This window comes from Xenopus laevis, chromosome 7S (assembly GCF_017654675.1).
Source record: "Xenopus laevis strain J_2021 chromosome 7S, Xenopus_laevis_v10.1, whole genome shotgun sequence".
NCBI lineage: Eukaryota > Metazoa > Chordata > Amphibia > Anura > Pipidae > Xenopus > Xenopus laevis.
In genome coordinates this window covers 35741144-35769025 of record NC_054384.1, presented here as the reverse complement: position 1 = coordinate 35769025, position 27882 = coordinate 35741144, and the positions used below count along the sequence as shown (strand labels likewise).

General features: G+C 39.2%; 1 protein-coding gene across 1 annotated transcript in view; it reads left to right on the top strand.

Annotated features, from left to right (window-relative positions):
- Positions 1–27371, top strand: part of slc29a3.S (solute carrier family 29 (equilibrative nucleoside transporter), member 3 S homeolog) — a 32183-nt gene extending 4812 nt beyond the window's left edge. The window contains exons 2-6 of the mRNA XM_018227615.2: positions 3157–3443; positions 5251–5333; positions 8991–9217; positions 19272–19434; positions 24639–27371. Coding sequence (XP_018083104.1) covers positions 3157–3443; positions 5251–5333; positions 8991–9217; positions 19272–19434; positions 24639–25272 — 1394 coding nt within the window. The 3' untranslated portion in view covers positions 25273–27371. The remainder of the gene's footprint in view (positions 1–3156; positions 3444–5250; positions 5334–8990; positions 9218–19271; positions 19435–24638) is intronic.
- Positions 27372–27882: the final 511 nt, after the last annotated feature.

The window sequence follows — 27882 nt, the reverse complement described above, 5'->3', positions numbered from 1 at the left end:
TTAAAATTATTGCACCATCTTAAAGTTTCAGCTTTTCAATAGCAGCAATGATCCAGGACTTCAAACTTGTCTCAGGGGGTCACTAACTTTGAAAGTGTCTGACACTCACATGGTCAGTGGGCTCTGAGCAGCTGTTGAGAAGCTAAACTTAGGGGTTGTTGCAAATTATCAAGCAGAAAATAAGGTTTGTTTATAATATCAGCTGATGCTACAAGGCTTATTAAATTCTGATTCTAGTTGCACTGGTTTCTGTGCTGACGTAGTAATTATATTAATTACTAATCAGCCTTATATTGTGACAGTTATATTCTATGTGTGCTGTATATTGTGAGTGTGTCCCTAAGCTCAGTAAGTGACAGCAGCACAGAGCATGTGCAGTGAATCAGCAGAAAAGAAGATGGGGGGCTACTGGGGGCATCTTTGGAGATACAGATCTTTACTGCTAAAGTACTGTAGTTGCCTTGGGCTGGTACAGAAACCCAAAACATAATGTACACAATTTCTAGCTACTTCTTTAGTTACGCTTTAGTTCTCCTTTAAAGCCTGAATTGGGCAATAGCCAAGGTGGCTCAGCCAGGTTCAGATGCACTTGTTACAAAGTAATGCTTTTAGCACTTTTGGTCTTAGTAAGCATAATATTAAGTGCTGGTAAATAGGGCACAAATGTTATATTGGCACTCTAATGTGGAGTGACTCTGGGTGCTTTAGCACCTATTATTTTTAGGCACCCAGGAAGCAGTACCTCAGGATGCTGACTCTGCTTATCAGCACTCGGGCCCAGATTTGTGGCGAGGCCACATAGGCGGCACATTTTTGGGGGCGGCATGCCGCCCAGCCACTCTGTGGGGAGCCTGTGCTCCGGCGCCAGCGTGTGGTGGTGCGGGCGGGCGCTAGGACCGCGCGGAGAGCACGGCCTAGGGGCGCCGCCCAGCGAATCCGGCGCTGTCAGCACTAGCACAACCTCATGAAAGAAATAGTGCAGGTTCTTATCAAGCAGTTATCACTTGGAAAATGGGACAGTCCTTAGTTCCAATCATCATTCATTCATCAAATGATGCACATTTGGGCGCTTGCCGAAACAGACAAGATCAGTTTCCTACTGCCTCCTAAACGAATAGTTTACAGGACATGTCAAATGACCGGTAACACCAAAACATGAACAAACTTTTAGACTTCAAATTGGAGTTGAAAAAAGGCTTTATGCCTGGTGAGCAATCTGACAACTACACTGAAAAAAGTGTTTGGAAGGCAAACAACCCCATTTATTTGTAAATGTAATTCCAAGAACTATCTGCATGTTTACATTCTCTGACTCCTGAAACAGTGTTGCAGGTTGAGGAAAACTGACTACATTTTTACATTGTTTACATGATTACATTGTTTTAAGAGTCAGAACCTTAGAACGGAAAGACATAAACAAACACTGATTTTAGTAGGAATTAAGTTACAAATAACTTTAAATGGGTGTACGACCATTAAGAGGTGCCAAAATATTAGTCACCCTCAGTGATTTAAATCAATTACCTGACCTCTTACATTTGGTTCTCCTTTTATTTGTTTATCCCCTTTTCTGTTTCTGGACTTTTGTTACAGTTTCATAGAAATCAGTTTTCATTTAGGTCTTTTAATCACTAACTTCTGCTACGTTTTCAGGTGTCAAAGCTAGGAGTGCAGCGAACTGAAAAAATGTAATTCATCTATATTGGAAATTTGCTTAGCATTTTCTAGTTCCTTTGCAGAAACTCTGTACAACACCCACTACATTTTCCCTCAGTTTATAGCAAGCAGAAGGATCCTCAGTTAGTTGGGCAAATGGGGTGTGAAAAAGTGAGGAGTGGATGGGGAAATAATTTCCTACATTACATTCTGTAAGTAAAGGGGCAAGTGGAGGCAGGATCAGGGTGGGCAGGAGATGTGGTCTCAAACTGCACAAAGGAATATAAACTGGAGATGTTGTTCAGAGTGCACAGTTTCTCTGCGCAGCTTGTCTTTAAGTCCTAGGATTCATTATTGGGAACAAGGTGTGGACAGGGTTTAATGGTTCTGCCAGAATAAGGGGGAGGTGGTGGAGTCAGAGGCAGACCATCATGGTTTCCTCTCAATCTAACTAATAAAGTATGTCTGTGTAAAAAACAACAAATATATATTTATTTTTGCTGTTCAGATAGAGTATTTGCATCTTTTACATAAGCCCAATAGAATAAGCTTGTGTTAAAAAGGAGTGCTTGTTTCCCTTTAAACCCCCTAATGCCAGAATAACCTATTCTTCTGTATTTCACTATTGCTCTTTAGGTTTTTTGGTGTCCCAAAATCATTATTACATAGTAATTTGTTTTCCAGGGAGACACTAAGGGGCAGATTTATTAAAATATGAGATTAGAAATTATCACAGAAAAAGTCACTCATTTTCTATTAGTTACTATGCGATTTTTTTGAATCAAATCTATCAATGGAGTTCACTATTTTATAAATATACTTTTAAAAATGGGGGTTACTGACCCCTTCTAAAAACAGATATTCTGTAAGGCTACAAATGTATTGTTATTGTTACTTTTTATTACTCACCTTTCTATTCAGGCCTCTCCTATTCATATCCCAGTCTCTTATTCAAATCAATGCATGGTTGTTAGGATAATTTGGGCCAAGTCTGAAATTGGAGATTTCAAATAACAAAAGAAAACCAACTGAAAATTCAAATAACAAAAGAAAACCAACTGAAAATTGTCTCAGAATATCACTCTGCATCATACTAAAAGTTAATTTAAAGGTGAACAACCCCTTTAAAGCTATACTAAAGGTTGTGATGGTATTGTAAGCTGGTCATGTACCAGGTCTACCAGTTGTTCAAAAGTTGGGACAGACATGCTTGTGTATCTGAAGAGCTTGTCTGGATAATTCTTAATTAGGAAATAGAAATGACTATTAGTAAATAAATCTATTTACACAAACTGCAGAAGGCCAGCATCAGCACCTTTAGAGCTAAACTATGTATTATGTTGGAGGCAGTGCAATAAGGTTTTATAATGGTTATGCTCTGATTAGTATAAATGGCAACAAAATCACTAGTTTGGGCACAAAATCTTCAAATGTGTGTTGCTAGGATTTTCTTAGCATGTACTTTTGTTTTTCCTTGAACTTCTGTTTTTTCTGTTGCAGTGTCTGAGGACTCTTTGCAAAGTGCAAATTCTGTTTACAAGTCCTCAAACCATATTCAATCAGATTTTGAACAGGAATCCTTACTGGGAGAACATCGAGTAAAACCATATTACACCCATAAGCCAGTGGACCATTACAACTGCACATACATTATATTTTTCATTCTTGGGGTTGGGGCTTCATTGCCCTGGAACTTTTTTTGCACTGCAAAACACTACTGGATATTTAAGTTCAGAAACTGCACAGACGCACCACTGATAGAGCGGCACGATGTCTCCGACATAAGTGTAAGTAATACTGTTTTGAAACATTTGAAAGGAAACTGCAATATTAAAAAAAATGGGTATGAAAAATTTCATGCTAAACATTTGACTGATGTTAATGCTTATTTTATCACTTTTACACATACAAAAAAATTTCTAACATGAATTGTTTGTTATGACTGCATTCTGTTATGCAAATAAGGTACAAAAACACTGAACTCCAGAAATAGATATTCTTAATGCATTTTTTTCTACCACATTTAAAGGAAACCATGATAGTCTTTCTCTTTGCTGCCTGGGGCCACTTCCTCACAGTGTAATGCAACCGTTCTCTTTCCTTGTTTTATTGTGAAATGATTGATTCTGGGACTGGGGACTCTGCTTTATGTAGTGGGGGTACATATTTTCTGAAAAGCAGAGAGACTAGAGAGTTTAAGAATACATCACATCACAATGGAACAAGGTGATGGAGGAGTTGATTGATACTATGATACTAAGGGGATTGGATGGGAAAAAGTTTATGGAAATATCATGGTTTGCTTTCTGTCTGTGGAATTAGGTATGTCTGTGTAAACAAATTTACTGTAATATTTATTTCTGTAAGTTCAGGTTGTGTTTATGCACCTTTTCTACATAACCCAAGTAAACGAGTAAAAGAGTGCTGTTGGAACATGGAACATATTCTAGACCAGATTGGAAAACTGGGCTGCAAACTGGAAAATGAGGTTCAGTGTTGATAAATGCAAGGTTATGCACTTAATATAAATGCAAATTATACACTAAGGGGCCTATTTACTTAGTTCGAGTGAAGGAATAGAATAAAAAAAACTTTTTTTTGGCTACTTCGACCTTCGACTACGACTTCAAATCGAATGATTGGAACTAAAAATCGTTTGACTAATCGACCATTCGATAGTCTAAATAATGTCTCTTTAAAAAAAACTTTGACCCCCTAGTTCGCTACCTAAAACCTACCGAAGTCAATGTTAGCCTATGGGGAAGGTTCCCATAGGCTTTGGAACAATTTTTAGGTCGAAGAAAAATTGTTCGATCGATGGATTAAAATCCTTCAAATGGAACGATTCGAAGGATTTAATTGTTCGGTCAAACTATTTGCGGTAAATCCTTCGACTTCGATATTTGAAGTCAAAGGATTTCAATTCGGCAGTCGAATATCGAGGGTTAATTAACCCTCGATATTCGACCATAAGTAAATTTGCCCCTAAATGGCATTCTGTTGGAAGTTTCCTTCATTGAGAAAGATCTAGGGGTTTTTGTAAATAACCAGTTCCAAGAAGTGTCATGCTACTAAAGCAAATAAAGCACTGTCTTACATAAAAAAGGGAATTGACTAAAGGGATAAAACATAATTTACTTCTTTAATGGCCCTAGTAAGGTCTCACCTTGAGTATGCAGTGCAGTTTTCGGATCCAGTCCTTAAGTAACAGTAACACCAAAAAAACAAAAGTATTTAAAAAAATATTTAAAATGTTATGTACTAAAACCCAACAGGGTGTGTTACAAACATATGCCATTGCATACACTTTCAGCCTTGCCCATTTCCCCACAAGGGCAATGGCGTGGCAAATCTTTTTGTCCCTCTTTCTATTTCCAAAATGTTGGGAGGTATACCTCAATCCTGAAGCAAAACCTGGAATACTGAGTTGAAAACAGATTCACATTATGTTTTAGAAGAGAATATTGCTTCTTTTCACACAGTCTTCTGTGAGTGAGCAGTGTTCTTCTGAAACAAGTATTTTGTGTGCCAGTTGCACATTCATGTAGTATATTTTGTTATAATATTTTGTATTTCTTTGCAAATTATCGACAGGACTACTTTGAAAGCTATTTCTCCATTGCCTCTGCTGTTCCATCAGTGCCATGCCTCATATTGAATTTCTTTCTTGTCAACAGGTAAGGTTTGTCATTGCTGAAACCAATTTTTTTTCACTTATTATCAGACCTTTTCCCCATGCTATATTTTTAGCATTTACAGCAAATGATAATAAAACAGGAAGATATTGAATGTAATAACATATGTACATGTAAGACAGTAGCTTTCTACCAGGAGAATAATTTTATTAAGGTTTGGTTATAATTATATAACAGATTAGGGTATTATGTCCTTTCTTTCTTTTTTATACATATATGAGAAGGCTAGTATCACATAAGGGCCTTTGGACCGTGGCTTCCATCAGGGGGAAAACAGCAGCAGTCAAAACTCCACTCTCCCTCTGTTTAGATGGCTGCAGTGATTTGAGGCAGAACTGCACCAATTAAACAACACATTTCTCATTACAGTGGAACATGCATTGTCTTTTGCTGACACTTCTGCTGATAGGTGGGAATTGGACACTGTTATACCAGCTCTGTCTACTAATAGAAATGTCTTCACAAAACAACCTATTTTCCATTGAGATGAATTAGAGGGGACTGTAGAGTGACGGTCATTGGCCCTTAGCCTTAGGCTAGGGCCACACGGGGGCTAGCTGAAATACACTGGCGGATTTCAGCCCTAACGCAGGCAGTAGCCGTAACTCTTTTCCGCATTGAATCGGCTCAGAGTGAACAGACCAGCAGATTTCAGCTCAAAATGCAGAGACTTGCAGTTCTTTGCTTAAACCTGCCTAGACTGGTCACACTGAGCTGATTCAATGTGAAAAAGAGAGGAGGCTGCTGCCCGTGGTAGGGCTGAAATCAGCCAGCAGATTTCAGCTAACTGATTTAAGCTCCCATGTGGCACTAGCCTTAGGGCACATTTTGGCAAAGAAACATAAGTCTCTGCATTTTGAGCTAAAATTCGCAAATTCTGTTCTTGCTGCTTCTGATTTAACACTTCTGAATGCGGAAGAGAGAGGAGGCTACTAGTTTTAAGCAAGTGGGCAGTGGCCCTAGCCTTAAGCAGGGTGCAAGTGGGCAGTTAAAATTGGCTTCACATGAAAAATGAACATACCAAAGCAGAGATAGCTACTACAAGAATTTTTCACCCTAAGGGTGGTGGCACACGGGGAGATTAGTCGCCCAACGACAAATCTACTGTGGGTGACTAATCTCCCCGAAAGGTCTTCCTGCCGGCAAGAAAACGAATTGCCGGCGTAATGGCATAGGTATCGCTTCGGTTTTCCGAAGTTGCCTTACAAGGAAACTTCAGACGACTTTGCAAAACCGAAGTGATATGCATGGCATCCCTAGGGCCCAGCGATTGGATCATAATGAATTCGATACGGGCAGTCGGATCACAGGACCGCATGCCCACATAGATCCAACGGGATTTTTTAACCTGCCCGATCGAGATCTGGTCGACTTTCGGCCCGTCGGATGGCCCCACACATGGGCCAATAAGCTCCAGATTTATGTGTCTGTTGGCTCATTTTATCGGCCTGTGTATGGGGCCTTAAATTATTTTAAAAGTGCTTTTTACAGTGTTTTTAGCTATCTCTACTCATCTACCAAGGCAGTATCTAGTGTGTATCCTGGAACTGTAAAGCTGGCCATAGACACGAAGATCCGATCGTACGAATCAACGTACTATCGGACTTTCCCATCTCCCGACCCTCCATTAACCATAAAGATCAAAGTCTTACCATACCATAAAGTAGTAAAAGAACAGATCAGCCAATGTACTACCTCTGACAGCAATCGTACGATAGTTATGTCTGACAAAGCTAGTGACAGTCTCCCGCTGAAAATCGTACGATCGGCAATACATGCAGAAATATTATCGACAGGCAACAGAAATTTTCTAACCTGTCCGATCGACCAAATGACCGATCTCCGACGAAAAACATCGGGACTCTCCACACATGGTCCGAAAATCGAACGAATCCATGATTCGTACGATCGGATCGTTGCGTCTATGGCCAGCTTAAGTTTGCTCCCCCCACAGACAGCTAATTATCTCCCACTGATGTCAGAAATAGGACTGCTCCCAGCCGATATACAGTATGTGTGTTCCGCCTGTACTGGTTATTAGCATCGTGCTCCTGTGCATAACCTGTTTAGATATTTGCCCCATAGGTGAGGAGGGGAAAAAGAACAAATGGTAATGTAATCATGGTAAAGCAGCATTTCATGCTACAGGCTAAATTTATTCTGAACCCTCACAATATCACACAAAATGTTTATTTATTTCTCATATAATTACCTGTCTTTTGACTCATCTACACACATGCCCTTAATACAAACAAAAGCTTAACCTCTTCACTGCCACCTTCACTAGTGTGTTGAAAAGGATACTACAACTGTTTTCATATGTAGGTATATTTTATATACCTACAACTAAAGTAAAACACTCTTTTTTTATTTTATTTGTTGTATATATTTGTTGTATATATTGTGTAATTGGGAACATTGGTTGCTGTCCACAGAACCTTAAATGGATACTGTCATGGGAGAACATGCTTTTTTTTTTTCAAAATGCATGTTAATAGTGTTGCTCCAGCAGACTTCTGCACTGAAATCCATTTTTCAAAAGAGCAAACAGATTTTTTTTTATATATATGTTGAAATCTGACATGGTGTAGACATATTGTCAGTTTCCCAGGTGCCCTCGGTCATGTGCTCTGATAAACTTCAATCACTCTTTACTGCTGCACTACAAGTTGGACTTATATCATCCCCCCTTCCCCCAGCAGCCCATCAGCAAAACATTGAGAAGGTAACAAGATAACAGCAACCTGGTAGATATAAGTACAGCACTCAGTAATAAAAATTCATGTCCCTTTGCTACAACTTCAGTTACATTGAATGGGAGAAACAATACCCTGCCTGAAAGCAGTTAAATCCTGAAGCGCTGGCTCTTTCTGAAAGCACATGCCCAGGCAAAATGACCAGAGATGATTGCCCACACACCAATATAACAACTAAAAATACACTTGCTGGGTTAGGAATGAAATTTTACATGGTAGAGTGAATTATTTGCAGAGTAATAAAAATTACACCATGACAGAATCCCTTTAAACTAGCCATACATGGGTCAATATACACTACTAGCTTGGCCCCTTCAATCTGAGTTGCTAATGGGGGCTTTCCAACAGCCGGTATAATCATTATCTGTCTGAAAACTGTCTAGATAAGTATTGTGCAGGTAAAATCCCATTGGATGAGGACCGGAGTAGCAGACTGATATATTCCCAGTCTTTTGCCCTATGGGTCTATTTAAGTTGGCAGTATCGAGCCAATAGCTCATGCATGGCTGGTCAAATCAGACTCATTTGGCAATGTCTCAATGAACAGATGTGTATGGCCAGTTTTATTTGTCCTTATTTATTGGTCTTAGTGGGACACTGCTTCCTCTAATCATAGACTTCATTATAACAGTGTTTAATAACCAAAGTTCGAATGTGTTGTTAACTTTCAGACTGAACCAAACATCTCTCTATTATGGGGGTGGGGATGCACACGTACACAAGTAATAAGACCCAATTACAGATTTGTTTAAAAAAAAAAACACAGGTATACTGCATGATATGAATTTAATTTTGGAAAGAAGCTGACTGTACTGTATTAATGTTTAATGATCAAGTGACAAGTGGTTTTCTGTAAGCTTTTGATTTCTCCCATCTATTTCAGAGTTTCTTCCAAAGTGCGAATCCTTTCTTCTTTAGTGGTCATGCTGCTAATTTTTATACTGACCGCAGTGCTGGCAAAAATTGATACATCTGCTTGGACTAAGGAATTCTTTGTATTGACTCTATCATGTGTGGTCATTCTCAGTGGTGCATCGAACATTCTCGCTGCCAGCATCTTTGGTGTGACTGGACAGTTCCCAATGAAAAATTCCCAGGCTTTAATATCTGGTAAGAAGGAATTAGTAAACTGTGTCAAAGTACAGTATATAAAAAAAAATAAACATGCTAAATTAAATGATAAACTATTTCTTACAGATTTTGGCAATTCATTTTTCGGTAGCAAAAAAATTGTTCAAAAGACGCAAGGAATCTAAATTAGGTCAATTAATCCAAATCATGAATTTGAACCAGCTGCACACCTTATTATGCTTGCTATTTTTAATGTGAAGAAACTTCACATTATTAAAGGGGACTGTGAAAACCTGCTCTAATTTTTTGGTCCTAATCCATATGTTAACAATCCCTGCCATATTCACTAGCAGTTTTTCCTGTTTTTAATCTTTTTCCAAAGAAGTTTCTTTAATACACATCTGTCTTTTCTGAACATTAAAGTTTTCTTGCATTTTTTCCCAATTTCCTCAAGATGAACCTCTTCACAAATGTTATTCCCAAACCCACATACAGTGGTGTGAAAAACTATTTGCCCCCTTCCTGATTTCTTATTCTTTTGCATGTTTGTCACACAAAATGTTTCTGATCATCAAACACATTTAACTATTAGTCAAAGATAACACAAGTAAACACAAAATGCAGTTTTTAAATGAGGGTTTTCATTATTTAGGGAGAAAAGAAATCCAAACCTGTGTGAAAAAGTAATTGCCCCCTGAACCTAATAACTGGTTGGGCCACCCTTAGCAGCAATAACTGCAATCAAGCGTTTGCGATAACTTGCAACGAGTCTTTTACAGCGCTCTGGAGGAATTTTGGCCCACTCATCTTTGCAGAATTGTTGTAATTCAGCTTTATTTGAGGGTTTTCTAGCATGAACCGCCTTTTTAAGGTCATGCCACAACATCTCAATAGGATTCAGGTCAGGACTTTGACTAGGCCACTCCAAAGTCTTCATTTTGTTTTTCTTCAGCCATTCAGAGGTGGATTTGCTGGTGTGTTTTGGGTCATTGTCCTGCTGCAGCACCCAAGATCGCTTCAGCTTGAGTTGACGAACAGATGGCCGGACATTCTCCTTCAGGATTTTTTGGTAGACAGTAGAATTCATGGTTCCATCTATCACAGCAAGTCTTCCAGGTCCTGAAGCAGCAAAACAACCCCAGACCATCACACTACCACCACCATATTTTACTGTTGGTATGATGTTCTTTTTCTGAAATGCTGTGTTACTTTTACGCCAGATGTAACGGGACGTGCACCTTCCAAAAAGTTCAACTTTTGTCTCGTCGGTCCACAAGGTATTTTCCCAAAAGTCTTGGCAATCATTGAGATGTTTTTTAGCAAAATTGAGACGAGCCTTAATGTTCTTTTTGCTTAAAAGTGGTTTGCGCCTAGGAAATCTGCCATGCAGGCCGTTTTTGCCCAGTCTCTTTCTTATGGTGGAGTCGTGAACACTGACCTTAATTGAGGCAAGTGAGACCTGCAGTTCTTTAGATGTTGTCCTGGGGTCTTTTGTGGCCTCTCGGATGAGTTGTCTCTGCGCTCTTGGGGTAATTTTGGTCGGCCGGCCACTCCTGGGAAGGTTCACCACTGTTCCATGTTTTTGCCATTTGTAGATAATGGCTCTCACTGTGGTTCGCTGGAGTCCCAAAGCTTTAGAAATGGCTTTATAACCTTTGAAATTGAACTCAGGTGTGATAAACCACAGTTAAGTTATTTTTTAACAAGGGGGGCAATCACTTTTTCACACAGGCCCATGTAGATTTGTAGTTTTTTTTCTCCCTTAATAACGTAAACCTTCATTTAAAAACTGCATTTTGTGTTCAATTATGTTATCTTTGACTAATAGTTAACGGTTTTTGATGAGCAGAAACATTTAAGTGTGACAAACATGCAAAAGAATAAGAAATCAGGAAGGGGGCAAATAGTTTTTCACACCACTGTACTCCTACTTATGGACAACTTCAGGAAGTGTGTGGTTCATGTACCTGTAAGGCTGATATCCGAAGTCAGTCTCAAATTTACAGCTGCCAAACAATCTGCTTAATGGAAGTCACTGTGTATACTGGGTACTGTCAGTTTGTATTTGCCCTCAACTGTAGGTATTTAGGTGTTTAAATAATGTTACAAATTTTCACATTTAAAGGAGGAAGAAAATAATAATCACTGGCACTGCCCAGTGATGATAAATGCATATCTAGTGCCCTTGACTGGTGCTCTTGTTTTTTTTAAAGTGCACCAGTTTAGGGTACTACTATGGGGGGAAACAAACCTCTAAAATCCTCTTCTTCTGGATCTTCTCCAAATAAGTTTGCAGTGTGGTTCTCCTAAAAACTACCCCAGACCAGTACAGCAGAGTATTTGGTAAGCAATTATGACCACCTAACATTTGGCTTTCCTTCTCATTTAAACAAATCTTTCCAGTTCCCCTGTAAGCTCTTCTGTAAGAGCAAAGTGACAACCTTTCCCAATGTCAGTTTAGGAAGTGACAGAAATAGATCTTCCAGTTATTGTTCTGGCATAATCTGAGCCTCCATGTTTTATAAACAATCACAAATGAAATATAAAAATGAGTGGCCAGACTAGTGCAGAATTTAATGATCATACTTTGGCTACACCAACCATGTAGCATAGTACCGGCACAGGCATGGCATTAAGCAGGATGGTAGGTGTACCTGAATTTAAGTTTACTTTTAATGACTAACAGCTTCGTTTGCTTTTTGCCACACACAGTGTCTGGGGAAACTCATATAAAAATGTATTTTTGAGCAATGCCTTCTAGCCCAGAATTCAAAAGGACATATATATATTCAAGCCTATTGTAATTACTACAAATACCTTTTATGCCATACTAATTTATTTTCATGGAAATTGTTTTGAGTTTTAATGGCAATGCAGATAAATATTTAGGTATCTAAAAAATAAAGAGACTGACAGAAAAGGTATAGGGCTGGTAGGGGGCCTGTCAGAAGTTATAGAGTGACTGGTGGTGCAGTCTGCATAAGACCATGTCCATAACATGTGTCCTAAGGCAGGAGGTAAGGACAGGATTGAGCTGCGTCTCCTGACACAGCTCTTTGCATGGAGCAGCAGCATGGAGATTTTTTTATCCAATGCATAAGCTGGCCATAGATGTTGAGATTTTTAAAAGATCAGATCCTCATCGTGAGACCACGATTTTCTCAGAACGATCGTACGATCGTACGAATTGACCATGAACTAAAAAGACCAATTTGCCAGGAAAACAAAGGGGAGCTGTCTGCTTGGCCCTGCAAACATAAGGGAAAATTGTATCATACTTACCGTAATTTTCCTTTCCTGGACATACTCCATATCAGAACTCACCGGGATATCCCCGCCCCCATGCCCCATCAGAAGGACCCTCCCCAAAGCTTTAAAAGCCAGCCCCACCCCCTCTATGTCGTCTTTGTTACTAGCTTTAAGACAATCATTGTAGAAGGGTTGGGAACTAGCTGATATGGAGTATGTCCAGGAAAGGAAAATTACGTAAGTATGATACAATTTTCCCTTTTCCCTGGACATACTCCATATCAGAACTCACCGGGACATAGCAAGCTTAATGCCCAGTTGGGAGGGAACTAGGCTCTAATAGACTCCTGGATAATATTGCAATACTTACTGTTGTGAAGTACAGCACTCGACATACTATCAGCTCCAGGTGCAGAACCTAGTAATGTACAGGAGACATCTTATAGGATTAGCTGATCTCAACTCCAATCCTAGAGGAAGAGAGCAATGAACAATTATACTTAGTTGTAGTTGAAGAAAATCCTGTTAGGACCCAGTCCTAAAGGGAAACTCACATTGAGACTGACCATCTCATATCCCTATAGCGAACTATACTAAGAGGAAGAAAATCCTGCTAGGACCCAGTCCAAAAAGGGAACTCACACTGAGACTGACCATCTCATATCCCTGTGGCGAATTACACGAAGAGGGAAAAAATCCTGCTAGAACCCAGTCTTAAAAGGGAACTCACCCTGAGACAGACCATCTTATGTCACTAGCCAGAGGTGGATAGTGTCAACCAATTATAGGACCAAATACAGAACCTGTCTATGAAGAGGCATACAAAAAACAGATTGAAATGCATCACAATTTGGAATTTACGGTTTATCCTAAGCAGGTTTCCACGTCTCTAATCATATAACCGAGAACTAGCAGTTCTGTGCAAGAATACCATATAAACCAACTGTTAATTGTGAACAGAACCATATCTGATAAAGCTATCAGATGGGTAACAATATGATAGAAGACCCGAAAGGCTACATTATATTACCTCATAGGAGAATACTGTAGGCAGAGAACCTGATCATCCCTGTCAAGAGGCCTATACGTGGTTATGCTAGCCTCTAGACCAGTACACTGTACATCCACACAGTTTGCCAAGGCCCCCCTAAAAGGTTATCATCATGCCGAAAGGTAACCTTACTCTAATACAAAACTCCTGTGGGCACCTTTTTCCAGGAAGCTCCCTCATACAGGCATCACAATATCTAGAAAAACAGTCCCTAATTTGGGCTGTATGATACATTAAGGCCAACCATGTTTGAATGATAACTGCCATAATATGAGACAAGCAGGACAACCAATGCCTCATTACCACCTGTTCTTTAGGTAAGCACTAAGAACAGTCTAAGTGCCCCTGCACCTACATGGATGGCTTAAGAACAGGAAGGCACATTCCCAGCCAACACAGGCGCTTCGCAGGAACAAAGAATCCGTCCCCAACTAGGACACATGCTCTACCCAAGCAATGTATTAGTCCCTTATCCTGATGGAAGCCACAAAAAAACAAAATGTTCCAAGCTTCCCAGCTAGAGACACCCTGAATATACTGTACTTCAGGGCAAGCGGTAGACTGTTACTCAAGCAATAGCCTGGACTAATCAATTAGGCAGGAGATAACCCCCTAAAAACAACTTCATGTCCGCCACTGTGGATGTGACTCTTGTCAGGGACACCTCCTCTCCCGAGGGGAAAAATGCATCGTATATTGGAGAAAAGACCCTCAGAGGAGGAGTACTTAGAATAAAACAACAGAGCACACTACCTAGCCTCTAAAGCTATGTGCCAGAAGCTAAGGTTTCACCACACCTCTAGCTGGTCACATGATTACATTCAGCAGAGGTTGCTCAGGTATGCCCCAATTAGCCAGAGTGTTAACTACTACAATCTAAATTGCATAATGACATATACAGTCAATTTGCCACCAACTAGGCCTATGACCCATTTTAAGCATGAAGCACATCTGATAGCAAGAAGAAAGGATTCAGGTCATACCCAGTGTAGCAGCAGCAGCAGCTATAACACGACTGGAGCAATTCTTTGGAAGCTCAGGTACTGAGTAGTTAATCATATATCTACATTCAGGTGAGACTACTCAGGTATGCATCCAATTAACCAGTTCCCAGATTACCTGACTCTGCACTACTATAACATAATGCAGAGTCAGCACTACCCAGAACAGGAGGAATATTCTGGAAGATCAGGTAGTGTAGCTGATCACATGATTCCATTCAGCTGATGCCAATCTGGTATGCATCTCATTAGCCAGATCTGAGAGGTTGCCATTTAACGCTGCACTAGTTGCCATAACCTTTTCCATAGCAACAATAGGATTCAGTGCTATCAAGTACACACTTGTTAAAGGGTTTTTATAACCCCAACCTGTTGTGTATAATGCAGTTATTCCGCCTTTGGCCGTATCCTTTCCGATTATACAATACCGAAATAGGATTCAGTGCATTACCCAGTTAGCACTACCCAGAACAGGAGGAATATTCTGGAAGGTCAGGTAGTGTAGCTGATCACATGATTCCATTCATCTAATGCCAATCTGGTATGCATCTCCTTAGCCAGTTCTGAGAGGTTGCCATTTCACTCTGCACTAGTTGCTATAACCTTTTCCATAGCAACCACAGGATTCAGTGCTATCAAGTACACACTTGTTAAAAGGTTCTTATAACCCAAACCTGTTGTATCAATAATGCACATTGCAGTTATTCTGCCATTGGCCGTATCCTTTCCGATTATACAATACAGAAATAGGATTCAGTGCATTACCCAGTGTAGAGGTAGGAGCCATAACCCAGGACTGGAGATATTCTCTGGAAAACCCTGAGTTTGGCTGACCACATAACATTCAGGTATATTCAGGTATGCATGACAACAGCCAATTGTAATAGGATTGAGCAACTTACCTCTCAGTAATACACCATACCAGCCCAAAGTTTTGATACAGTGGAGTGGGGAGTGTTATTTTATTTTATTTTTTTTTTTTTTTTTTACCTCAAGGGCCCCCACACACGTGCGCCTCCATGAGTGGAAGAAAGCAGAATGCAGCGGGGTGCAGACAAAAAAAAAAAAAAAAAAAAAAAAAATACCCGCGTGCAAGGGCCCTAATACACAACCTTAGGAAAGACTTTGTGAGGGAGGCAGTTGGCTCAGAATTCTGACTCCATTTAAGGGAACCAAACAAAAACAAAATGGAGACTGTCAGACTCAGGCCACTAATTAAATACTGAGTACTACTAACCTTCCACCTCCCTCGCCCATCCGCAAAAATACAGGGGTGCAGGGTCACACACCATTGCCACTGGATGCTTTTAGGCAGGCCAGGAGGGCACACGGATGGGGGGACAGGCACTTGCCGCTGGATGCCATACAGACAGCCAGGAAGGCACATGGGATCAAACATACTGTAACAGCTTTGTCCTACCTTTTCCAGCTGAACAGCGCTGAAGGTCCCAAATATGAGGTAATGTGCAGGGGAAAAGATCTCATGGATCAAAAAACCCCAGTCCCTAGGTGCCATTTCCGGTCACCTAATGCTTTCCCAAGGTTAAAAAGCAAAAATATTGCTTTCAATGGAGCAAGGAAAGCAGAAGGAAAAAAAGACGACATAGAGGGGGTGGGGCTGGCTTTTAAAGCTTTGGGGAGGGTCCTTCTGATGGGGCATGGGGGCGGGGATATCCCGGTGAGTTCTGATATGGAGTATGTCCAGGGAAAGATAGATTGCACTAGGACCAACAAAGATTTTTTTGACCTGGCCGATCAATTTCCTGACAGCTGTTAAGTTTCTTTGGAGGACAATGAGAAGTATATATGAAGATTTTATTTTTTTTACTTTATTTAAACATTCAAGATTTTACAGCCCCTTTAAAAATGTTGGGGGTTTGTTCATAATGATTCAATTTTTTTTGTAAACATGTTAGTGATTTTGTTGCTGCATTTTTTTCCACAATCAAATTTTTTTTGAAAACTGATAAAATGGCTTTCCCTTATTGCCTTTTTTATGAAAGCATTTTGGCCCAGATGGCACACTAAAATATATTAATAGTCGTATTGAAATAACTACAAAAAAGGACGTTTTCATATTCCTTTTCTTTTCAAATCGAATAAATAAATGCAATATTTAAAGAATTTCTTAGCAAATTCATTTCAGGATCTGCTCTTCTATTAAAAAAAAATGGGGCAGGATTGCTGTTTTCAGCCTTTGAATGTTACAGCCATAATGAGCAGTAAAAATGGCCAAGCTGCAGGCGCTCATCTCTTCCAGTCATTTCTGTGCCATCCTTTAATAAGATCAACTTCATTTGCATATTTGATAAGAGAATGAGCATGGTTTTGAGTGATGTGTCCCCTGCAGGTTTTTATATGATGCATTTTTTTTTTGCTTTTCCCAGAACCATTTTTTAACATTACAGAACACTTCTGTCTCCCCCTTAGGACATTTTTATGCAGTTGCTTAAGATTATGATAGACTTCAGTGTCAACATTTTAGCTTCTCTCTCACAATTGATAAAGGGCTTGTGGCCCAAAACATGTAGTGGCACAAAAACCAATAAATTTAATTGCAGCAAAGCTCTGTTTTTGAGGCTTCCTTCACCTTTTTTAGTTATTCACTACAAGATTTGTGTGGGACGACAGGAACACGTGGTGGAGCCAGCCTAAGCCATTTTTTCAGCCAAAACTGGAATACTGGATATCTTCATTTAGAACATTTTAGCTTCTCTATTGATGCAGATGTGGAAAATATAGAATCACTTCCCTATTAATGAAGTGAATGAGAGCTTTAATATCAGTACATTTTGCTTGCCAGATGCCATTTACGGGCCTTGGACATTAGTTTCATGCAGTGAGCCCAGCAGTACTTTTAGGGTTAGTTTACACAAGGAGATTCGGGGAGATTGTCGCCTGGCGATTAATCGCCTCTTCTTCTGGGCAACAATCTCCCCAAACTGCCTTCGCGTGTCTTCCCATCCGCTATAATGAAAAGTCGCCTGCGCTAAAACACAAGCCGCGCTTCGTTTTCCCGAAGTCGTCCGAAGTTTCCTCATGAGGCACCTTCGGGCGAGTTTGGGAAAAAGCAGCGCATAGCGGATGGGAAGACATGTGAAGACAGTTCGGGGAGATTGTCGCCCAGAAGAAGAGGCGATTAGTCGCCAGGCAACAAAATCTCCCCGAATCTCCTCGTGTGAACTAACCCTTAGGGAGCAAACCTTGATGTAGAAAAGATCCCTGTGCACAGTGTAATTGGGAGTATAGAAAAATGTTTCTAAGAACACTGAAAAGCCTCTAGTAAACCCTAGGGCATTTGAGGACATTGCATTTACCTCTCTGTTAAGGAAAGTCACGAAGCACTGAACTGTTAAGTACAATAATTTTACATGAGCTGGCACCAGAACCTAAATAGAGTGGTGCCCACATTTAAAAAACAAAAGACTTGTTAATAGAGCATGTCGCCACCACACCTTCCCTCTTCCACAAAGCCCTTCTGGGATCCTTGAATCAAGACTGGTCTCCCTTTACTGGGACTTGGCCCCTGAAAGTCCTTCTGCAGGTCCCCTTTGATACCATCCCTGGTTAAATATATGGAATTTGTTCAGTATACTGACATGTATTTGATTCTCTTTTTGGTTTTTGCAGTGGTTTTGTTTTGAATATGTTCTCGTGCTCTGATTGACTTGAAGTTGGTTCCACCTTTGCTCTGTTGTTTATGCACAAAGCTGAAATATTTTAAAATCACAAACACATTAATTACATTTATTATGTCATATCTTCTCCTTACTCATACTGTATAATTTGCCACCTACTCCATATAATGTTATTTGAGCTCTGTGTACTGTGCGTATTTATTGTGGCTTGCCCTCCGTGTGTACTTTTACATTGTCCAGCACTGAGACTCCTTAACAGTGCTTTACAAATAAAGTTATATATACATACATAGATACAAATGACTATGCGCTCCACCTTTTTTAGGGTCTGGGACATGGACGCTAACACACAAGTGTGCTGATGGAGCCCTGTTAGCTTGCTTTGGTGAGGGCTCAGCAACACTATTCTGTATTTTGGGTCACATTTACAAAATCAGAAGGCATCATAGAAGCTATTGTTAACCCTCTAGTAAACACTGTATATGGTACTATACGTTGCACCATAAGCTATAGCAGAGAGACCTGACACGTGGGTATATTTATCAAAGAGTGAAGTAAGAGATCTCCACAGTCCTCTAGAGTGAAATTCCACCACTCTCCATTCATTTCTATGAGATTTTTAAAGGCGTATTTATCAAAAGGATGAACTTTCACCGATTGATAAATACTCTTTTAAAAACCCCATAGAAATGAATCGAGAGTTGCTGAATTTCAATCTAGAGGACTGTGGTGATCTCTAACTTCACTCTTTGATAAATATACCACATGATGTTACACCTGTATCTCTGGCCTGTGGTTGCCAGTGCAAAAAGCATGACGGTAGTACTCATGAGTATGGGTATCTCAATTCTATAAACTCATAAAGGCAGTAGCTTGCTATAACTGTTGGGTGCTCTGCATTTCCATCTGTCCTGGACTGTGTCATTGTTAATAGCCTACATTAGACCAGAAGTTACCCAGACTCTTTGGCTATAAATTAAAATTATTCAAGGGGATATATGACTGTATCCACCACACAAATAGAAGTGTACTACTTACACTTCTTCTAGGCAAGGTCATTTGATTTTCTAGACAATGTCATTAGAGTGTCGCTATAAACTGTAAATGTATTGTTGCCTTCTATAAAGCAAACATTTCTTTTTCTATCTCTGCAGGTCAGGCAATGGGCGGCACTATAAGTGCACTGGCAGCCATATTAGACCTGACAGTAGCATCCAATGTCACTGACAGCGCTCTGGCTTATTTCCTTACTGCAGTCATTTTCACACTAATATGCATCATTATGTATCTGATTCTTCCCAGAATGGAATATTCCAGGTAAAAGCTCTAAATCTGTAATCATCTCCTCTCTATGAGGCATATTTATCCAAAAGTGAAGTTAGAGATCGCCACAGTCCTCTAGAGTGAAATTCCACCACTTTCCATTCATTTCTGAGTATTTATCAATGGGTGAAAGCGAAAGTTCATCCTTTCAAAATCCCATAGAAATTAATGGAGAGTGGCAGAGAGTGGTGATCTCTAACCTCACTTTTTGATAAATATACCGCTATGGGTTTATGTATAATTACATCCCTGCCCATTTTCTGCAAAAATGTTTTAAATTCTGCTATGCCAAGACAGTCATTGTTCATTATTGCCTTATTGCTCTCAAAACTACAGCAGGAACACCCATCTTAAATTTTCATAGCATTTGTAGGGAGACATACCGCAGTATAAAGCTATTTTTGGTAGATGCTGGTAGATAAGAGATCAGTTGCACAAGATCAGATTGCAGAGACTTGTATTACCCTGCTTAATGCTATGCTGCCTGTGTTCTGTGGCATGACACTGAGATCCTCCCTCCTGTCCCCTCTTTACATTCAGACGTGCAAGTTAGGGTGTGCTGGGCATAGCCCACAACAGGGACATAGCTGCCTTTTGTCTGCTGACGCTGTGTTCTGCATCAGGTGCCATATTTTTCTATTCAGCACAAGGGGAAGAGCATAGCCAGACCCTGGACAGAAGTGCTCCAAGCACTAAGGTGTGTGCTTTTGCTTTTGCACCTTTTAGTGCTCTTGCACTTCTGAATGGAAGTAAATTACCCCTATAGTGTCCTGTTTTAAATGTAAGAGTGGGATTGTGAAGCCCATACTAGGCACAGCAAACAAAACCACAGTGTTGTTAAGAAGTAATTGGATTGTTAACATTACAGAAACCTGGACATCATTTTTAAAGCCAATGCACATTGATATTAATAGCCATGCTGACATATCATAGTCTCCCATTTATGCAAATGTAGTTAATGTGTCACAATAGGACTGTGCTATGTTGGAGCTAATATGAGGATTTTGCTTATGGATGCATTTTTTACTTCTGGTAGCAGATTTTAAGCTTTAGCTGCAGAAATCAACAACTCGATCTCGGGGAAAACAAAACAACAGAATAAAACATGAGTTTCAGGAACAATTTCCAGTTCCTTCAGATAATGTGCCTGTGCTGCTGTACTGCAGAAAAGGAGAACTGATACTGGCAACATTAATGCTGGGTTTTACTCTCCTCACTCTCTAAATGCTCTACACTTACTCCTTCTGCCAAACTGTGAGTGGCTTGACTAGGTTGAAAACACAGCTGCGCTGTCAAGTGTACTATTTTGCTTAAAACAAACCCAATTAACAAACTCAATTTATCCACATCTCTTTTTTTAATGTGATTTGTTTCTTATGAATAGTGTGGTTTGTGGTGCAACACGTCTGTGCTTTGACCAATTTAGAGCAGAATGGTTTGCTTACTAGTTTCAGTGATATTGCAAATAGACCACTTTGTTTGACCAAACGTTCCCATTATTTGTCTTGAGATAAAAAGATGAAGGCTGTACATGTTTGTAAATCTATGTAGTTGCCATAATTCCAGTGCATATATGTAGCCATTGGCTGAGCAGGCAGTATGACTTTATTGAGTGATCTGGTTGTGTGTTGCCCATGTGTGACCAGTATGCAGGTTTAATTGACCTATGTGCAATTGTTATGTTAGGACTTTAAATTGTAAACTCCACTAGTACTGGCAGGACTGATACAAATGATGAATACATTATTCACAATGCTTGAAACATAGTGTTGTCTGGATAATGTATCTAGTACTAATATAGAGTACCAACTTTTTTCCATCATCATGGATTAATGCTAACATAATTTATTCTTAAGGTGGCCATAGACTCAAAGATCCGCTCGTTTGGCGACATCGCCAAACGAGCGGATATTTGCCCGATATGCCACTAACGGCATGGCTATATCGGGGTTAATTCGAACGTATGGCCGAACGATCGAATTACAATGCGCCAAGGGGCTCCGACGGGTCGGTCGGTTAAAAATCAAACCTTCCCGATCGATATCATGGCCAGATATCGATCGAGAAGACCCGTCGGAAGCCCCCATACACGGGCAGATAAGCTGTCAAATCAGTCCAAACGACCGATATTGTCAGCTTTATCTGCCCGTGTATGGCCACCTTTAGCCTTAGTTATTTAGTGCCATCATAGTTATGCAGCATTTTATGATCATAATTCACGTAAGTACAGATTACAGTGGAGCTTACAGTTTGCGATCACATTTACGCAGCACACAGGGTAGTCAATTGTGTCTAGAGTTGCCATCTGGTCAGTATTTTACAGGCCTGGCCGGTAAAAATGATGGCTGATCCCAATGTTATTAATAGGGAAAAAAGATAAATATACTGTATAGAAATGCCATTATATTTTTCCAGAAAAAGTGGCAACCCTAGTTGTAGCTAAAGCCATCTATCCATTTACAAGAGCACTAAGGACCACAAGAGCACATCCCTCAGTGCTCAATCAGGCAGTTTATCATCATGGGGTGCAGGTCAGCCCTGTCCTTATGGCTTGCCATGCACCCCCCCGCCTGACAAATCATAACATACATTCTGTTTGCATTTATAAATGGGCGGGTGCTGCATAGACATCTGTGCATGGTATGGTATGGTAATTATTCTGTAACCTGCTTTTATGCCTAAAACTTTATCCTTCCTTCTGTACTTTGTTGTAAACCCCAAAATCAGAGACAATCTGGCAATTGGTCTTCCATTGTTTTTACGCTAGTTAGCATTTTATTCAGCAGCTGTCCCACTTGCAATGTCAGCAGCAATTTATCACATTCACACACAGTAGAGTCAGTATTGTAGGGAGACAATGAACTTGCCTGTATGTTTTTGGAGTGTGGAAGGAATCCAGACCACCTGGAGAAAATCCATGCCGATAAAGGGAGAACGTAGAAACACTTTACAGATGGTGCCGAAGCTGTAATCAAACTCAGGACCCTAGTGCTGCAGCCAGAACGCTTCCCACTGAATCTGGTTGTTAGGGTTCAATTTACCCTAGCAAACAGGCAGAGAGACTAGAAAATGAATAAGAGAGGGTCTGACTAAAGATAAATAATTAAATGTAACAATAAAATTGTAGCCTCACAGAACAATAGTTTTTGTCTGCCAGGGTCAATGACCTCCATTTAAAATCAAGATAGAATCAGACGTACAATAATGACCATTTGAAAACAAACTACAGGTATGGGACCTGTTATCCAGAATGGACCTGGGGGTTTTCGGGGAATCGATCTTTCTTTAATTGGATCTTCATACCTTAAGTTTACTAGAAAATCATTAGAAGAGAATTAAACATTAAATTAACCCAATAAGCTGGTTTTGCTTCCATTAAAGATTAATTATATCTTAGTTTGGATCAAGTTCAGGGAACTATTATATTTATACTATTATATTTGGATAAAATGAAGTCTATGGGAGATATCCTTTCCATAATACGGAGCTTTCCGCATAACGGATTATATACTTTGGGGGCTATTTATTATAACTAATTTTTTCCCATTATTTCAATGATAAAAATTAATAAAAATTCAACCAAAATGTATTTACAATTCAGAATGAAAATTATCCATGCGGGAAAAGTCCTGACAATATCATGCAACAATTCGATTCATGCTAATTTTTTGAATTATCACCTGAAATATTTGAATTATTCAGATTATCAAATGATAAACTCAAATTTATTAAAAGCTAACAGCGAACAGCCCTTTAAAATTATCTTAAGCACACCCCTTAAGCACATACAGTATCATTAAATGAAATATAGATATGGAATCTGTTCTCTGGAGACCTGTTATCCAGAAAATAATTACAGAAGGGATATATCCCATAGACTCCATTTTAATGAAATCATTAAAAAAAAATTTAAATAGATTTTTTTCTGTAATAATAAAAGAATACCTTTTACTGGATCCCTACTAAGATATAATCAATCATTATCGGAGGCAAAACGATAATTTGGGGTTTTTATTTAATATTTAACGCTGTCTGCCAAGTACGTACTGTATGTCATACAAATCGTCAAATTTAGGAAACCTTTGCAGTTTTGGTAGAAAGGCAGTTTGGAGTAGAAAGGCATTGTTACCCATTTTGGATTTTATGTACTTTACAGAAATATATGGCTTTTTTGGGTTAGAGTACTGTATCCCACATAAAATGCTGGACATTTGCTGATTTTGCAGTAGCTGGAACGACAGAAATGATAGCTCCTTTTAGAGGTCACATATTTAGGTAAACCTATGCATATTGGGCAGCAAACTGTTTAGTGGACCCCTGGCCTTCATTTTTAGGTGTAATTTATCTTGGTTCCTAGTGATATGTGAGAGATTAGATGCTTCAAAGTGGAAACTTTGATGTGATTATCAGAAACCCGACACCGACAAATTTAGGAAAGGTTTGCGACTTGGTATTTTGGAGTAGGAATACATATTTACCCATTATGGATTCGGGGGAATGTGTACTTTCCAAACATAATATGACTTTCTGAGGTCAGCATACTTTTTTTTTATAGCTTTAACCCACATAAAATGCAGTAAATGTTTTGATTTTGCAGTAGCTGGAACGACAGAAATGATAGCTCATAAGGGGTGTCTTCATTTTGGGGGCCCTAGAGGCCATGTACTTAGGTAAACCTATATTGCGCATCAAACTGTCCAGTGAACCCTTGGCCCTCATATTTATGGTGATCTATCTTGATACCTAATGATATGTGTTTGATAAAATTCTGCAAATTGGAAGCTTTATGGTTATTTTTCATAAATGTCAGAAAATGTTATAAGAAACGTGAAGAAAGCATTTTAAATGAGTAGTTTGGAGTAGAAAGACAAATTTGCTTATTTTGTGTCAGAATCTGTTATTTGCAGAAATTTATGGTTTGTTAGGGTAAACCTACTTAAGTGGAAATGTTGCCCTTGAAATCTGAAGTATGCAGGCTTTCTGGAGCAGCTCTTTGGAATTTTGGTAGTGTACTGCTGGGAGTTTTTGACCTATACAAGACAGAATTCTCCATAAAACTAAATTAAATCACTTCACATCAGAGATCTAAAATGAATATCATTTTTTTACATCTTAGTTACAGTAAATTTCTCAAGGCAGTTAGACAGTACAGTCAACACAAATCAGATTAAAGTTAACCTCCTTGTTATTTATCGTAGGTATTACTTGAACATCTCTAATGACAGACCCCCCAGTTCTTCACTGGAAAGTGCTTCTGCTGGAAACAGTCATTCTACGTTGGAAGGAAACTCTCCACCAATAGGCCCCATCCTGAGAAAGGTCAGAGTGCTAGCCACTTGCTTGTTCTATAACTTCTTCATCAGCATCATCATCTTCCCAACCATCTCTGCAAGCATAGAGTCTGTTAACAGTGAAAGTGGCAGCATCTGGACAACTAAATATTTCACTCCGATCACATGTTTCTTCATCTATAATTTTGCTGACTTTTGTGGACGGCAGATAACAGCATGGATCCAGAGCCCTGGGCCAAACAGCAAGATCCTGCCAACCCTGGTTTTTCTCCGTACCTTATTTATTCCCTTGTTTATGTTCTGCAATTACCAACCCCGAAAGCACATCAATAAAGTGCTTTTTCAGAGTGATGTCTACCCAGTACTTTTTATTTCACTCCTTGGGTTAAGCAATGGATACCTTGGAACACTCTCAATGATATATGGTCCAAAAGTTGTCCCCAAGGAGTTGGCTGAAGGCACTGCCATAATTATGTCTTTCTTTTTAGGTTTAGGCTTGGCTGTGGGATCAGCATTCTCTTCCCTTGCTCAGTTAATTTAGACTTTTAGCAGTCAGCCATTCCTTGAGTATTAGAGGACCAGTATTTTGTCACCATTTTCCTTAAGATTGAAACTTAATTAGAATTTTATGTGAAAAGGACCTTAACAGAAAGCAAAATAAGTGCTTGTTTGTGCATGAGAAAATGTTTTCATGCTTTTACATGTTTTTATAATTGCGTTACCTTACTGAGTCATGTCTATTATGATTTGAAGTTTTTATATGTACAATTTTTATAATTGCATAAAAAGCATATATTTTGTGTAAGAATAGCTAGTAATTAATATTTACAAAATTATTTTGGTGCTTTAATGCAAGGTATAGATCAGAGAGGTTTGAATGGCAGATTCTACAGAATCCTCGGAATTGTAGTTGACGTTCCACTGTTTGGACATTCATGGTACAGATGAAATGGACACATAAATAACGTCTGAAGCTAATTTAACTGTTGTGCCATAATGATTTTTATGTATGCACTTTTTTAAATTCAAAGGAAATTGGAGACATTTCGTTCTGCTCTTCCTTGATCTGCTCGGTTTTGTTTACAAAGAGGTAGTGAGATTTTCACAAAAGCCACACAATCTAAACGAAGGCAGCTTTTCTTTGGCTATTCATAAAGCCATAGGAAATACCTCTGGCTATATTTGTTATGGCTATGGATACACATACGCGTTTTTTAAAAAAAGCCGACCGCTGCGTAAATACGCTTAGAGGTTCCGCTAGTGTATTTATGCATCATTCAACTTCTTTAAAAACCGCGGGCGGAAAACCGTATGTGTCCATAGCCTAACCGAAGCACAATAAATAAGAGTTGTCCTCAGATTTCATTAGGTCTATTATAATTTAAAGAAAACCATCTTTTCTCACTAACAGATCATGTTGTTTTTAACCTTATTACCTTCTATATAAAAATAGGAACATGTCGGTATCGGTGAAAAGAAGCTGCACGCAAACTATAACGGCGACCCTCAGACAACATTAAATCATCTTACTGAGTTGTTTTAGTCACACCAGGCTGGGGGCTGTTTGATCCCTCGATAGGCTAAATACAAATGAAAACAAGACTCCAGCCTATGGAGGGATCGCGCCGACCGCAGCCGAGCGTGACTGAAACAACTCAGCAAGATGGTTTAATGGTGTTAGAGGGTCGCCGTTACTAAGGTTCGCGGGGCTGGGGGCGGCTTATATTTCAATTGCAGCTTCTATTTACTGATACTGACACATTCCTATTTTTATAGGAACGTGTCAGTATAACTTTAATTTAGAAATCAGATCTATATTCATATATATATATATATATATATATATATATATATATATATATATATATATATATATATATATATATATATATATATATATATATATATTTTCTACACTATTCTTTCAACTCAGTGTGAGTGTTTTTCCAAAAACATCTCATCTCTACATATCTGTTTTGTATGTATGTGTCTAAGACACCACCAGGCCCGGACTGGCAATCTGTTGTTCTGGCAAATGCCCCGAGGGGCTGCTATAAGGTGCCATAGAAAGTCAGTATTTAGTTTGCTGGTGGGGTCATACAATGACTGTATGATCCCCATGATATACGGTCTGTTATTTTGTGTAACACAATGGGATGCTGTGCTGCTTTTTAAATTAAATCTTATATTCTGTCTGAACTTGTGAGTTTCCCTGGCACAGCCTTCCTCTCAGTGCACCACCTAGGGGTGGCACATTGCGAGTACACTGCACCCAGGATGCGGAGAAGTCAGCCTGCGCATATAAAATCCAGAATGTAAATTCTGTTAGAAAAGGGGTTTAGGAATTGTCCTGCTGACTATGGGGAATATTGCAGAATTCACATGCCCTACTGAAATCCCTCTGCATTAACCTTTAACTTCCTATTAAAGCTTTTCTCATGTTTTACACTGAATAGTCCGATTTAAAAATTACACTAACAAATATAAGTTCCTTGTGCAGAAACAGTACTTTGTTATATTCACAAATCCACTCGTAAAGCTGTTTTAAATACTTTTTATGTCAAAGAATTTTCCTTTGTATGATGTTACAAAATATACTTGAAGCTTTAGCAAATAAACAATTATCTGGAATAAGTGAAAGTAACTTGCCATCTAGTGGTCTTTTTGTGTTGTGACTGCACATCTAGTTTTCTGATATACACACTCAGAATCATAGGGCCTGGGGCTTTGTGTGTGTGTCTCAATGGGGTTACTATACACATAAATAAACAGCCAGTCTTTTCCTTCGCTCATATTTTATAATTGCTTATACACTTTCAATTGATGTCAAATGTAATAAAAATTTAATAGTAGCCCTGCAACATACATTTCATTTTCAGGTAACCTTACACTATGTGGCCCAATTACATGTACTTACCATACATAAATAAGTACTCTGTCTTACACTTACCCCCATATGGAGTTAAAGGCACTATTCTTGCCAGATGCAGCAACCAATATGATGTTTGCTTTTAAACAAATGTTCAGTTAATGCTTTTCTGATCCTCTTATTGTCTTACACTACCTCAGAATCTGCAGGAACTAACTGACTCTGGTCACAAAGGTGATTGCTAATGTGATCATTATTTTACAGTACGGGCGCATCGTTGCT